Raw genomic sequence first — 12,360 nt, 5'->3', positions numbered from 1 at the left:
GTAGCTAGTTAGCTGGTTAGCTTCTGGAGGTTCTTGAGTGTGTTCTAAAAATAAATAAAAAATAATAGCGATTCCGTATCACATTGGGTGAGGCAGGTTTCCGGAAGGTATAAACAAATTAAAAGTCAAAAGAGATAGAAAGTAAATATGGGTCCGGTGGGCGTTTGGGACGCGGCGATTCAGGCGGTTAGCAGGCCTGTGCTAACAAGCTAACAGTTTGTAGGCCCGGGCTAGACAAGGTAGCAGTTAGCGGACCGGAGCTGGACAAGCTAGCAGTTAGCAGGCCGAATTAGCAAGCAGGGAGATAGCGAGGGCTAGAGAGTTAGCCTTTGGGGGACGTCGCGATGGGGTGAGTCTGTTTATTCCTCTTCATGCGGTGACATCGATAGACCGGTCGTGGGCCCGGGTATTGTAGCTCAGGAGTATGCTACGGTGGTAGCGCAGGCCGGGCTAGCTTCAAGCTAAGTGGGTGGAAACGCTAGCCAGGGGTAATCGTCCAGGGTTGCGGTTTAGCTAGATAGCTAGTTGTGAAGATCCAGCGTATTTGGAAGCTTAGGTTTAGCAAAATGTTTTTAAAGGGATAGCTATGTAAAAAACGAAAAATATGTAAAAAAACGAAAAATAAACAAAATATACAGGGACACGACACGACAGGACGACTTACTGCTACGCCATCTTGTGAAGCATCACAGCACAGTTAAAAAATGTATGGCAAATGTTTATTTTACCTTTATTTAACTAGGCAAGTCAGTTAAGAGGCAGAACGACAGATTTGTACCTTGTCAGCTCGGGGATTTGAACTTGCAACCTTCCAGTAACTAGTCCAACAATCTAACCACTAGGCTACCCTGCCGCTCCATAAAAAATCTGCCATTTTCAGCTACAATAGTCATCTACAACATGAACAATGTCTACACTGTATTTCTGATCAATTTGATGTTGTTTTAATGGACAACAAAAAATAGCTTATCTTTCAAAAACAAGGACATATCTAAGTGACCCCAAACTTTTGAACGGTAGTGTATATAGATATATATACTTACCCCCAAAATATATGGGGGATTGGAAATGATGCAGACAATTACATTAATTTTAAATTACAAATCATTTTAAATAATAAAAAAAATAGTGACTAAAAAGAGACATACGGTGAATTTCATTTGAAGGTTTAGAAGATGGTTAGAGACAAAATGTTTGACAATCCAGCAGAGGGAATGTGTGTCATTCTAGTAGAACAGTTTAACATAATGAGTAGTTCTCTGTTGCCACTATGGCCCAGGGCTGAGGGATGGCCAGGATAACTGAGGGAGGGAGGGGTTTGGTCATGGGGCAGATTGTGGGTATTAGATGAGGCCATCAGAGTCCAGTGGATTACTGTAAGCCTATCCAGCAGCCTACAGCAGCCTATCCACTAGCCTCTGTGTCCTGCTCAGTCACATCATATCACTCTACTCACACCAGTCCAGTCCGGGAGGAAGATGGGGGTCAATACTCGCTGTGTTGCTCTGCTGGTTCTGCTGCTGTTAGCTCAAGGTAAGATTAATCTCCCTAACCCAGGTACCCTGTCAGCACTGTCGCTAACCTAACTCACCCTAACCCCCCTAACCCTAACTCACCCTAACCCCCCTAACCCTAACTCAACCTAACTCACCCTAACCCCCCTAACCCTAACTCACCCTAACCCTAACTCACCCTAACCCTAACTCACCCTAACCCATATGTCCAGTTACCCAAATCAGCATGATTTCCCTGTGTTTTATATATATTTCCATGCTGAGGTTGGAATGATACTTAGACATTTAGAAAATTATTATAATGCCATTTTAGTGTAAGAGCTGTTTGAAAATGCAGCCTGCAATTTCAGTCTGTTTTGGTGGGATGGAGTTTTAGCTTGCCTGGTGACATCACCTGGCGGTAAATTAGAAAGAGTTTCCCAAACAGCTCTGCCGATAACAGCTAGGTTTCAGTTTCTCTCCCCATTCAGACCCCTCCCAGAAAGTCCTAGCAAAAGTCTTGCTTGAGAAATTGCTGTTTGCTCAGAAGCAATTGTTGTTTATTTTTGACCATTTTAATTGAAAACAATCACAGTAAGGTACATAATTGTTAGCCCGAAATGATTTGATATTGAGATCAAAACTGCTGCATTGGACCAATGACCCATGCCCAGTTTACTGAACCAGTGGTTTACTAACCATGACCCAGTTTACTGAACCAGCAGTTTACTAACCATGACCCATGCCCAGTTTACTGAACCAGTGGTTTACTAACCATGACCCATGCCCAGTTTACTGAACCAGTGGTTTACTAACCATGACCCACTTTACTGAACCATTGGTTTACTAACCATGACTCAGTTTACTGAATCAGCAGTTTACTAACCATGACCCATGCCCAGTTTACTGAATCAGCAGTTTACTAACCATGACCCATGCCCAGTTTACTGAACCAGTGGTTTACTAACCATGACCCACTTTACTGAACCATTGGTTTACTAACCATGACCCAGTTTACTGAATCAGCAGTTTACTAACCATGACCCATGCCCAGTTTACTGAATCAGCAGTTTACTAACCTTGACCCACTTTACTGAACCATTGGTTTACTAACCATGACCCAGTTTACTGAATCAGCAGTTTACTAACCATGACCCACTTTACTGAACCATTGGTTTACTAACCATGACCCAGTTTACTGAACCAGTGGTTTACTAACCATGACCCATGCCCAGTTTACTGAATCAGCAGTTTACTAACCATGACCCAGTTTACTGAACCAGTGGTTTACTAACCATGACCCATGCCCAGTTTACTGAACCAGCAGTTTACTAACCATGTCTGGAATAGACATCGCTAAACTCTGTTGGTATCTGCTTGTCCTCCTGCTGTCTGGTTGTTAGACTGGGCTAGACTGGGTGATGTCTCAGACTGGGTTAGACTGTGTGATGTCTCAGACTGGGTTAAACTGGGTGATGTCTCAGACTGGGTTAGACCGGGTAATGTTGGATTGGTTTAGACTGGGTAATGTCAGACTGGGTTAGACTGGGTAATGTCAGACTGTGTTAAACTGGGTTAGACTGGGTAATGTCAGACTGGGTTAGACTGGGTAATGTCAGACTGGGTTAGACTGGGTAATGTCAGACTGGGTTCGACTGGGTAATGTCAGACTGGGTTAGACTGGGTAATGTCAGACTGGGTTAGACTGGTTAATGTCAGACTAGGTTAGACTGGGTAATGTCAGACTGGGTTAGACTGGGTAATGTCAGACTGGGTTAGACTGGGTAATGTCAGAGTGGGTTAGACTGGGTAATGTCAGACTTGGTTAAACTGGTTTAGAGTGGGGAATGACAGACTAGATTAATCTGGGTAATGTCAGACTGGGTTAAACTGGTTTAGACTGGGTAATTTCAGACTGCATTAGACTGGGTTAAACTGGTTTAGACTGGGTAATGTCAGAGTGGGTTAGACTGGGTAATGTCAGACTGGGTTAAACTGGTTTAGAGTGGAGAAAGACAGACTGGATTAATCTGGGTAATGTCAGACTGGGTTAAATTGGTTTAGACTGGGTAATGTCAGACTGCATTAGACTAGGTTAAACTGGTTTAGACTGGGTAATGTCAGAGTGGGTTAGACTGGGTAATGTCAGACTGGGTTAGACTGGGTAATGTCAGAGTCGGTTAGACTGGGTAATGTCAGACTGGGTTAGACTGGGTAATGTCAGACTGGGTTAAATTAGTTTAGAGTGGGGAATGACTGACTGGATTAAACTGGGTTAGACTGGGTAATGTCAGAATGGGTTAGACTGGGTAATGCCAGACTGCATTAGACGGGGTAATGTCAGACTGATCTGTATCTCACTGATCATCCCTAAAGCCAACAGCTCATTTGGCCGCCTTTCGTTCCAGTACTCTGCTGCCTGTGACTGGAACGAATTGCAAAAATCGCTTGACATGGGTACATTGACATGGGATTGGACTGGTTGTAATGGGTTGGTTTTGAGATGTATTGGGCTGGTTAAATCTCTAGTTACACTAGCACAGTGAGATGGGCTTGTGCTGGTTAGAACTCAAGATACATTAATACATTGAGATTGGACCTTTTAAAACTCTCGTTACTCTAGTACATTGAGATGTGATTGGGCTGGTTTTTGAGATGCGATTGGGCTGGATAAAACTCTAGTTGCTATAAAACATTAAGATGCATTAGACTGGGTATATCAGACCATATGTTGGAGATATCAGACCATATGTTGGAGATATCAGACCATATGTTGGAGATACCCGACCATATGTTGGAGATATCAGACCATATGTTGGAGATATCAGGCCATATATTGGGGATATCAGACCATATGTTGGAGATATCAGACCATATGTTGGAGATACCCGACCATATGTTGGAGATACCCAACCATATGTTGGAGATATCAGACCATATGTTGGAGATATCAGACCATGTGTTGGAGATATCAGACCATATGTTGGAGATATCAGACCATATGTTGGGGATATCAGACCATATGTTGGAGATATCAGACCATGTGTTGGGGATATCAGACCATATGTTGGAGATACCCGACCATATGTTGGGGATATCAGACCATATGTTGGAGATATCAGACCATGTGTTGGAGATATCAGACCATATGTTGGAGATATCAGACCATGTGTTGGGGATATCAGATCATATGTTGGGGATATCAGACCATATATTGGGGATATCAGACCAGGGATATAAGACAAAGTAGTTTATTTTGTCTCTGTATTTCTGTGTTTTTCTCACTGTATTTTCCTCCTTCTGTCTGTCTTTTTCTCTTTCTTTCTCTGCTGCCTGTCTGTCGGTGCTGCAGTCCTAAGCGGTGTTCACTCTCAGGAGGTAGGTACTCTAATACATTGAAATGGGATTTGGCTGGTTAGCACTCTAGTTATTTTAGTATAGTGAGATGGGTTTGGGCTGGTTAGAACTCTAGTTACTCTAATACTTTGAGATGGGATTGGGCTGGTTATTGAGATTGGATTGGGCTGTATAAAACTCTAGTTACTCTAGAACATTGAGATTGGATTGGGCTGGTTAGAACTCTAGTTGTTTCCGTACATTGAAATGGGATTGGGGTGGTTTGAATCTAGTTACTCAAATAAATTGAGATGGGATTGGGCTGTTAGAACTCTAGTACATTGGGATTGGGCTGGTTAGAACTCTTGTTACTCTAGTACAGTGAGGTTGGATTGGGCTGGTTAGAACTAGTTACTCTAAAACATTGAGATGGGATTGGGCTGGTTAGAACTCAAATTACTCTAGTATATTGAGATGGGATTGGGCTGGTTATAAATCTATTTATTTTAGCTAAGGGGGATTGGGCTGGTTTGAACTCTAGTAACTCTAATACATAGATATGTGATTGGGCTGGTTGAACTAATTTACTCTAGTAGAATGATATGTGATTGGGCTGTTTAGAACTCAAGTTACTCTAGTACAGTGAGATTGGATTGGGCTGTTTAGAATATAGTTACTCTAATAAATTGAGATGGGATTGGGCTGGTTAGATAATAGTTACTTTAGTAAAGTGAGATGGGATTGGGCTGTTAGCACTCTAGTTACTCTGGTACATTGACATGGGATTGGACTGGTTGTAATGGGTTGGTTTTTGAGATGTATTGGGCTGTTTAAATCTCTAGTTACACTAGCACAGTGAGGTGGGTTAGAGTGCTGGTTAGAACTCAAGATACTTTAATACATTGAGATTGGACCTTTTAAAGCTCTCGTTACTCTAGTACATTGAGATGTGATTGGGCTGGTTTTTGAGATTGGGCTGGATAAAACTCTAGTTGTAATAGAACATTAAGATGGGAATGGGCTGGTTAGAATTGAGTTACTCTGGTACATTGAGATGGTGCTGGTTTTTGAGATGAGATTGGGCTGGATAAAACTCTAGTTGTAATAGAACATTAAGATGGGATTTGGCTAATTAGAGCTGTAGTTACTCTTGTACAGTGAGATGGGAATGGGCTGGTTAGAATTGAGTTACTCTGGTACATTGAGATGGTGCTGGTTATTAAGATGGGATTGGGCTAATTAGAACTGTAGTTACTCTTGTACAGTGAGATGGGAATGGGCTGGTTAGAATGTAGTTACTCTGGTACATTGAGATGGGAATGGGCTGGTTAGAATTGAGTTACTCTGGTACATTGAGATGGTGCTGGTTATTGAGATGAGATTGGGCTAGTTAGAACTCTAGTTACTTTAGTACAGTGAGATGGGATTGGGGTGGTTAGAATGTAGTTACTCTGGTACATTGAGATGGGAATGGGCTGGTTAGATCTAGTTACTCTAGTACATTGAGATGGTGCTGGTTATTGAGATGGGATTGAGCTGGTTAGAACTTTAGTTACTTTAGTGCAGTGATATTGGATTGGGGTGGTTGTAATCTAGTTACTCTGGTATATTGAGATGGGATTGGGCAGGTCAGAATATTGCTACTCTAGTGCATTGAGATGGCGCTGGTTATTGAGATGGGATTGGGCTGGTTAGAATTCTAGTTACTCCAGTCCCTTGAGATATGATTGGGCTGGTTAGCACTCTAGTTACTTTAGTACAGTGAGATGGGATTGGGCTGGTTAGAACTCTAGTTACTCTAGTCCATTGAGATATGCCTGGGCTGGTAAGATCCCGAGTTACTTTGGTACAGTGAGATAGGATTGGGCTGGTTAGAATCTAATTACTCTTGTACATGGAGATGGGATTTGGCTGTTAGAACTCTCGTCCATTGAGATATGATTGGGCTTGTCAGAACTCTAGTTACAGTGAGATTGGATTGTATTTTTTAGAATATATTTACTCTAATGCATTGAGATGGGATTGGGCTGGTTAGAATAAAGTTACTCTCACACATTTAATATGGGATTGGACTTTTTAGAATTCCGTTACTCTAATGCACATAGATGGGATTGGGCAGGATAGAATGTCGTTACTCTAGTACATTGAGATGTGATTGGGCTGTTAAAACTCTCGTACAGTGATATGGGATTGGGATGGTTAGAACTCTAATTACTTTAGTACTGTGAGATTGGATTGGGCTGGTCAGAACTCTCTGACATTGATATGGGATTGGGATGGTTAGAACTCTAGTTACTTTAGTACTGTGAGATTGGATTGGGCTGGTCAGAACTCTAGTTTCTCTAGTACACACAGACGTAATTGGGCTGGTTAGAACTCTAGTTACTTCAGTACATTGAGATGGGATTGTTTTTTTTATAATACAATTAATACACTGAGATGGGATTGGCTGGTTAGAACTCTAGTTACTTTAGTACAGGGAGATGGGATTGGGCTGTTTAGAACACTAGTTATTTTATTACAGTGAGATTGGCTTGGGCTGGTCAGTACTTTAGTTACACTAATACATTGAGATGGGATTGGGCTGTTAGAACTCTAGTTTCTTTACTACATTGAGATGGAATTGGGATGGTTAGAACTCTAGTTACTGTAGTACATTGAGATGGGATTTGGTTGTTAAGAATTAATTTAGTCTAGTACAGCAATATTGGATTGGGCTGGTTAGAACTCTAGTTTCTCTAGTACATTGAGATGGGTATTACGTTGGTTAGAACTCGAGGTACTTTAGTACTGTGAGTTGGGATTGGGATGTTATAACAAGTTGTTGTTTTTTAGATGGTATTGGGCTGAATAAATATCTAGTTACACTAGCACAGTGAGATGGGATAGGGCAGGTTAGAACTCTAATTACTCTACTACATTGAGATTGGACTGAGCTGGTTAGAACTCTAGTTACTCTAGTATATTGATATGGAATTGGCTGGTTATTGAGATGTGATTGGGCTGGTTAACACTAGTTAAAATTGTACATTGAGATGGGATTAGGATAGTTAGGACTAATGTAGTCTATTACAGCAAAATGGGATTGGGCTGGTTAGAACTATAGTTTCTCTAGTACAGTGAGATGGGATTGGGTTGGTTAGATCTCTAGTTACTTTAGTACATTGAGATGGGATTGGGCTGGTTAGAACTCTAGTTATTTTAGTACAGTGAAATGGGATTGGGCTGGTGAGAATCGAGTTACTCTTGTACAATGGGATTGGGTTGGTTAGAACTCTAGTCACTCTAGTACAATGAGATGGGATTGGGCTTTTTAGAATCTAATTCATCTAGCACATTGAGATGGGATTGGTCTGGTCAAAACTCTAGTATCTCTAGTGCATTGTGATGGTGCTGGTTATTGAGATGGGATTGGGCTGGTTAAATTCTACTTACTCTAGTACGTAGAGATGGTATCGGGCAGGTATAGATTCTAGTTACTTTAGTACAGTGAGATTGGATTGGGCTGGTTAGAACTGAAGTTACTCTAGTGTAGATTGAGAAGGGAATGGCTGGTTAGAACTCTATTTATTTTAGTACAGGGAGATGGGATTGGGCTGGTTGGAACTATAGTTTCTCTAGTACAATAAGATGGAATTGGGATGGTTAGAACTCTTGTTACTCTAGTACATTGAGATGGGATTGGGCTACGTGGAATTCTAATTACTCTACTTCATTGACTTTGGATATGGATGGTTGGACATCTAGTTACTTTAGTACAGTTAGATGGGATAGGGCTGGTTAGAATCTAGTTACTCTAGTACATTGAGATGGGATAGGGCTGGTTAGAATCTAGTTACTCTAGTACATTGAGATGGGATAGGGCTGGTTAGAATCTAGTTACTCTAGTACATTGAGATGGGATAGGGCTGGTTAGAATCTAGTTACTCTAGTACATTGAGATGGGATAGGGCTGGTTAGAATCTAGTTACTCTAGTACATTGAGATGGGATTGGGATGGTTAGAACTTTAATTTCTCGACTACATTGAAATTGGATTGGGCAGGTTAGAACTCTAGTTACCGTAAAACAATGAGATGGGATTGGGCTGGTAAGAACTCTATTTACTTTAGTAAAATGAAAGGGGGAATGGGCTGGTTAGAGCTAATTTAGTGTAGTACAGCAAGATGGGATTGGGCTGGTTAGGACTATAGTTTCTCAAGTACTGTGAGATGGGATTGGGCTGGTTAGAACTCTAGTACAATGAGATGGGATTGGGATGGTTAGAACTCTTGTTACTCTAGTACATGGAGATGGGAATGGGCTGGTTAGAACTCTAGATACTCTAGTATTGAGTTTGGATTGGCTTTATTTAGAGATGGGATTGGGCTGGTTAACGCTAGTTACTCTAGTACATTGAGATGGAATTGGGATGTTTATAATTGTAATGGTTTTCCTCCTCTTCTTCCGAAGTGTTCATGATTTTTATTTTAAAGACAAACTGAACACTAAAATACAAAAACAATAAACGTAACGTGAATAACCAAAAGCGAAAACAGTACCGTGTGGTGAACAAACACAGACACGGAAACAAACTTCCACCAACAAACAAGTGAAACCCAGGCTACCTAAATATGATTCTCAATCAGAGACAACTAATGACACCTGCCTCTGATTGAGAACCATACTAGGACGAAACATAGAAATCCCAAAATCATAGAAAAACAAACATAGACTGCCCACCCCAACTCATCAAATCAAATCAAATCAAATGTATTTATATAGCCCTTCGTACATCAGCTGATATCTCAAAGTGCTGTACAGAAACCCAGCCTAAAACCCCAAACAGCAAGCAATGCAGGTGTAGAAGCACGGTGGCTAGGAAAAACTCCCTAGAAAGGCCAAAACCTAGGAAGAAACCTAGAGAGGAACCAGGCTATGTGGGGTGGCCAGTCCTCTTCTGGCTGTGCCGGGTGGAGATTATAACAGAACATGGCCAAGATGTTCAAATGTTCATAAATGACCAGCATGGTCGAATAATAATAAGGCAGAACAGTTGAAACTGGAGCAGCAGCACAGTCAGGTGGAAGTTGAAACTGGAGCAGCAGCATGGCCAGGTGGACTGGGGACAGCAAGGAGTCATCATGTCAGGTAGTCCTGGGGCATGGTCCTAGGGCTCAGGTCAGTTGAAACTGGAACAGCAGCATGGCCAGGTGGACTGGGGACAGCAAGGAGTCATCATGTCAGGTAGTCCTGGGGCATGGTCCTAGGGCTCAGGTCCTCCGAGAGAGAGAAAGAAAGAGAGAAGGAGAGAATTAGAGAACGCACACTTAGATTCACACAGGACACCGAATAGGACAGGAGAAGTACTCCAGATATAACAAACTGACCCCAGCCCCCCGACACATAAACTACTGCAGCATAAATACTGGAGGCTGAGACACTCATGCCCTGACCATACTAAATAACGACAAAACAAAGGAAATAAAGGTCAGAACGTGACAATAATCTAGTGACTCTAGTACATTGAGATAGGATTGGGCTGGTTAGATCTCTAGTTACTTTCGTAAAGTGAGATGGATATGGGTGTGCTTTTTACTCTAATTACTCTACTGCATTGAGATTGGATTGGGCTGGTTAGAACTCTAATACATTAAGATGAGATTGGGCTTGTTAGAACTCTCGTTACTTGTAGTTCAGTGAAATGGGATTGGGCTGATTAGAAATCTAGTTACTTTGGTACAGTGAGATGTGATTGGGCTGCTTAGAACTCTAGGTACTCTAGGTACATTGAGATGGGATTGGGCTGGTTAGAACTCTAGGTACTCTAGGTACATTGAGATGGGATTGGGCTGCTTAGAACTCTAGTAACACTAGTTTATTGAGATGAGTTTGGGGTGGTTAGAATCTAGTTACTCTAATATGGTGAGATATGATTGGGCTGGTTAGAACTCTAGTTACCCTACTACATTGAGATTGGATTGGGCTGGTTACTAATCTAGTTACTTTAGTACAGTGCGATGGAATTTGGCTGGGTAGAGCTCAAGTTACTTAAATTGCTATAGGATTTGGCAGGTTAGAATCTAGTTACTCTAATACATTGAGATGGGATTGGGCTGGTTAGAATCTAGTTACTCTAGTATATTTAGATGGGATTGGGCTGTTAGGACTCTAGTACATTGAGATAGGATTGGGATTGTTAGAACTGTAGTTACTTTAGTACAGTGAGATTGGGCTGGTCAGAACTCTAGATACACTAACACATTGAGATGGGATTGGGCTGGTTAGAATCTAGTTACTCTAGTACATTGAGATAGGATTGGGATTGTTAGAACTGTAGTTACTTTAGTACAGTGAGATTGGGCTGGTCAGAACTCTAGTTACTCTAGCATATTGAGATGGGATTGGCTTGTTATTGAGATGGGATTGGGCTGGTTTACACTAGTTACTCTAGTGCTTTGAGATGGGATTGGGATATTTAGAATGAATATAGTCTAGGACAGTGAATGGGATTGGGTTGGTTAGAACTCTAGGTCCTCTAGTACATGGAGATGGGATTGGGCTGGTTACAATCTAGTTTTTATAGTACAGTGAGATAGGACTGGGCTGGTCAGAACTCTTGTTACTCGAGTACATTGAAATGGGATTGGGCTGGTTATTGAGATTGGATTGGGCTGGATATAATCTAGGTACACTAATACATTGAGATGGGATTGGGTTTGTTAGAATTCTAGTTACTCTAACACAGTTGATTTGGGCTGGTTAGAACTCTAGTTGCTCTAGAACATTGAGATGGGATTGGGCTGGTTATTGAGCTGAGAGTGTGCTGGTTAAAACTTGTTACTCTAGTACATTGCGATTGGATTGGGCTGGTTAGAACTCTAGTTACTCTAGTACATTGCGATTGGATTGGGCTGGTTAAACTCTAGTTTCTCTGGTACAGTGTGTTTTGATTTGGTTGGTTTGAACGATAGTAGGCTCAATTAGGATTGTAACCATTTCTGGACCTGTATTCCAGGAGGAAGAGGAGGTCCAGGAGGAGCAGGCGGAGGAGATGCAACCAGAAGAGGAGGTGCAGGAGGAGGAGCAGCAGCAGGAGGAAGAGGTCCTAGAGACATGGACAGGGACAGGGAAAGCCTGCATATGTGACTGTGAAGGGGGGGAGTCTGCGACAGGTACCCCCACTATGACATCACCTGTCCTGGCCACATCGCCTCCTCAGAGCCGCCCACTAGACTGCATGCCAGGTGAGGATAGGATTCCGCCTGGTGAACGACTCTATCTGTGGTCACCTACTGTACCTGTGGTCACCTAGCTATAGTCACCTACTGTACCTGTGGTCACCTAGCTATGGTCAACTACTGAACCTGTGGTCACCTAGCTATAGTCACCTACTGTACCTGTGGTCACCTAACTGTAGTCTCCTACTGTACCTGTGGTCACCAAGCCATAGTCACCTAGCTATAGTCACATAGCTATAGTCACCTACTGTACCTGTGGTCACCTAGCTATGGTCACCTACTGTACCTGTGGTCACCTAGCTATGGTCACCT

General features: G+C 42.1%; 1 protein-coding gene across 1 annotated transcript; it reads left to right on the top strand.

Moving 5' to 3' along the window:
* Nucleotides 1-1,394: 1,394 nt before the first annotated feature.
* LOC116363224 (ran GTPase-activating protein 1-like) lies at nucleotides 1,395-12,054 on the top strand (the record flags this gene model as incomplete). Its single annotated transcript, XM_031817029.1, has 3 exons — nucleotides 1,395-1,533; nucleotides 4,846-4,871; nucleotides 11,826-12,054. Coding segments are annotated over exons 1-3 (310 nt in total), but the record flags the coding sequence as incomplete, so codon positions are not given.
* Between the last annotated feature and the right edge of the window lie 306 nt (nucleotides 12,055-12,360).

This window comes from Oncorhynchus kisutch, unplaced genomic scaffold (genome assembly GCF_002021735.2).
Source record: "Oncorhynchus kisutch isolate 150728-3 unplaced genomic scaffold, Okis_V2 scaffold916, whole genome shotgun sequence".
Lineage (NCBI taxonomy): Eukaryota > Metazoa > Chordata > Actinopteri > Salmoniformes > Salmonidae > Oncorhynchus > Oncorhynchus kisutch.
Note: the sequence above shows the minus strand (reverse complement) of the source record. Positions and strands in the feature narration are given on the sequence as shown.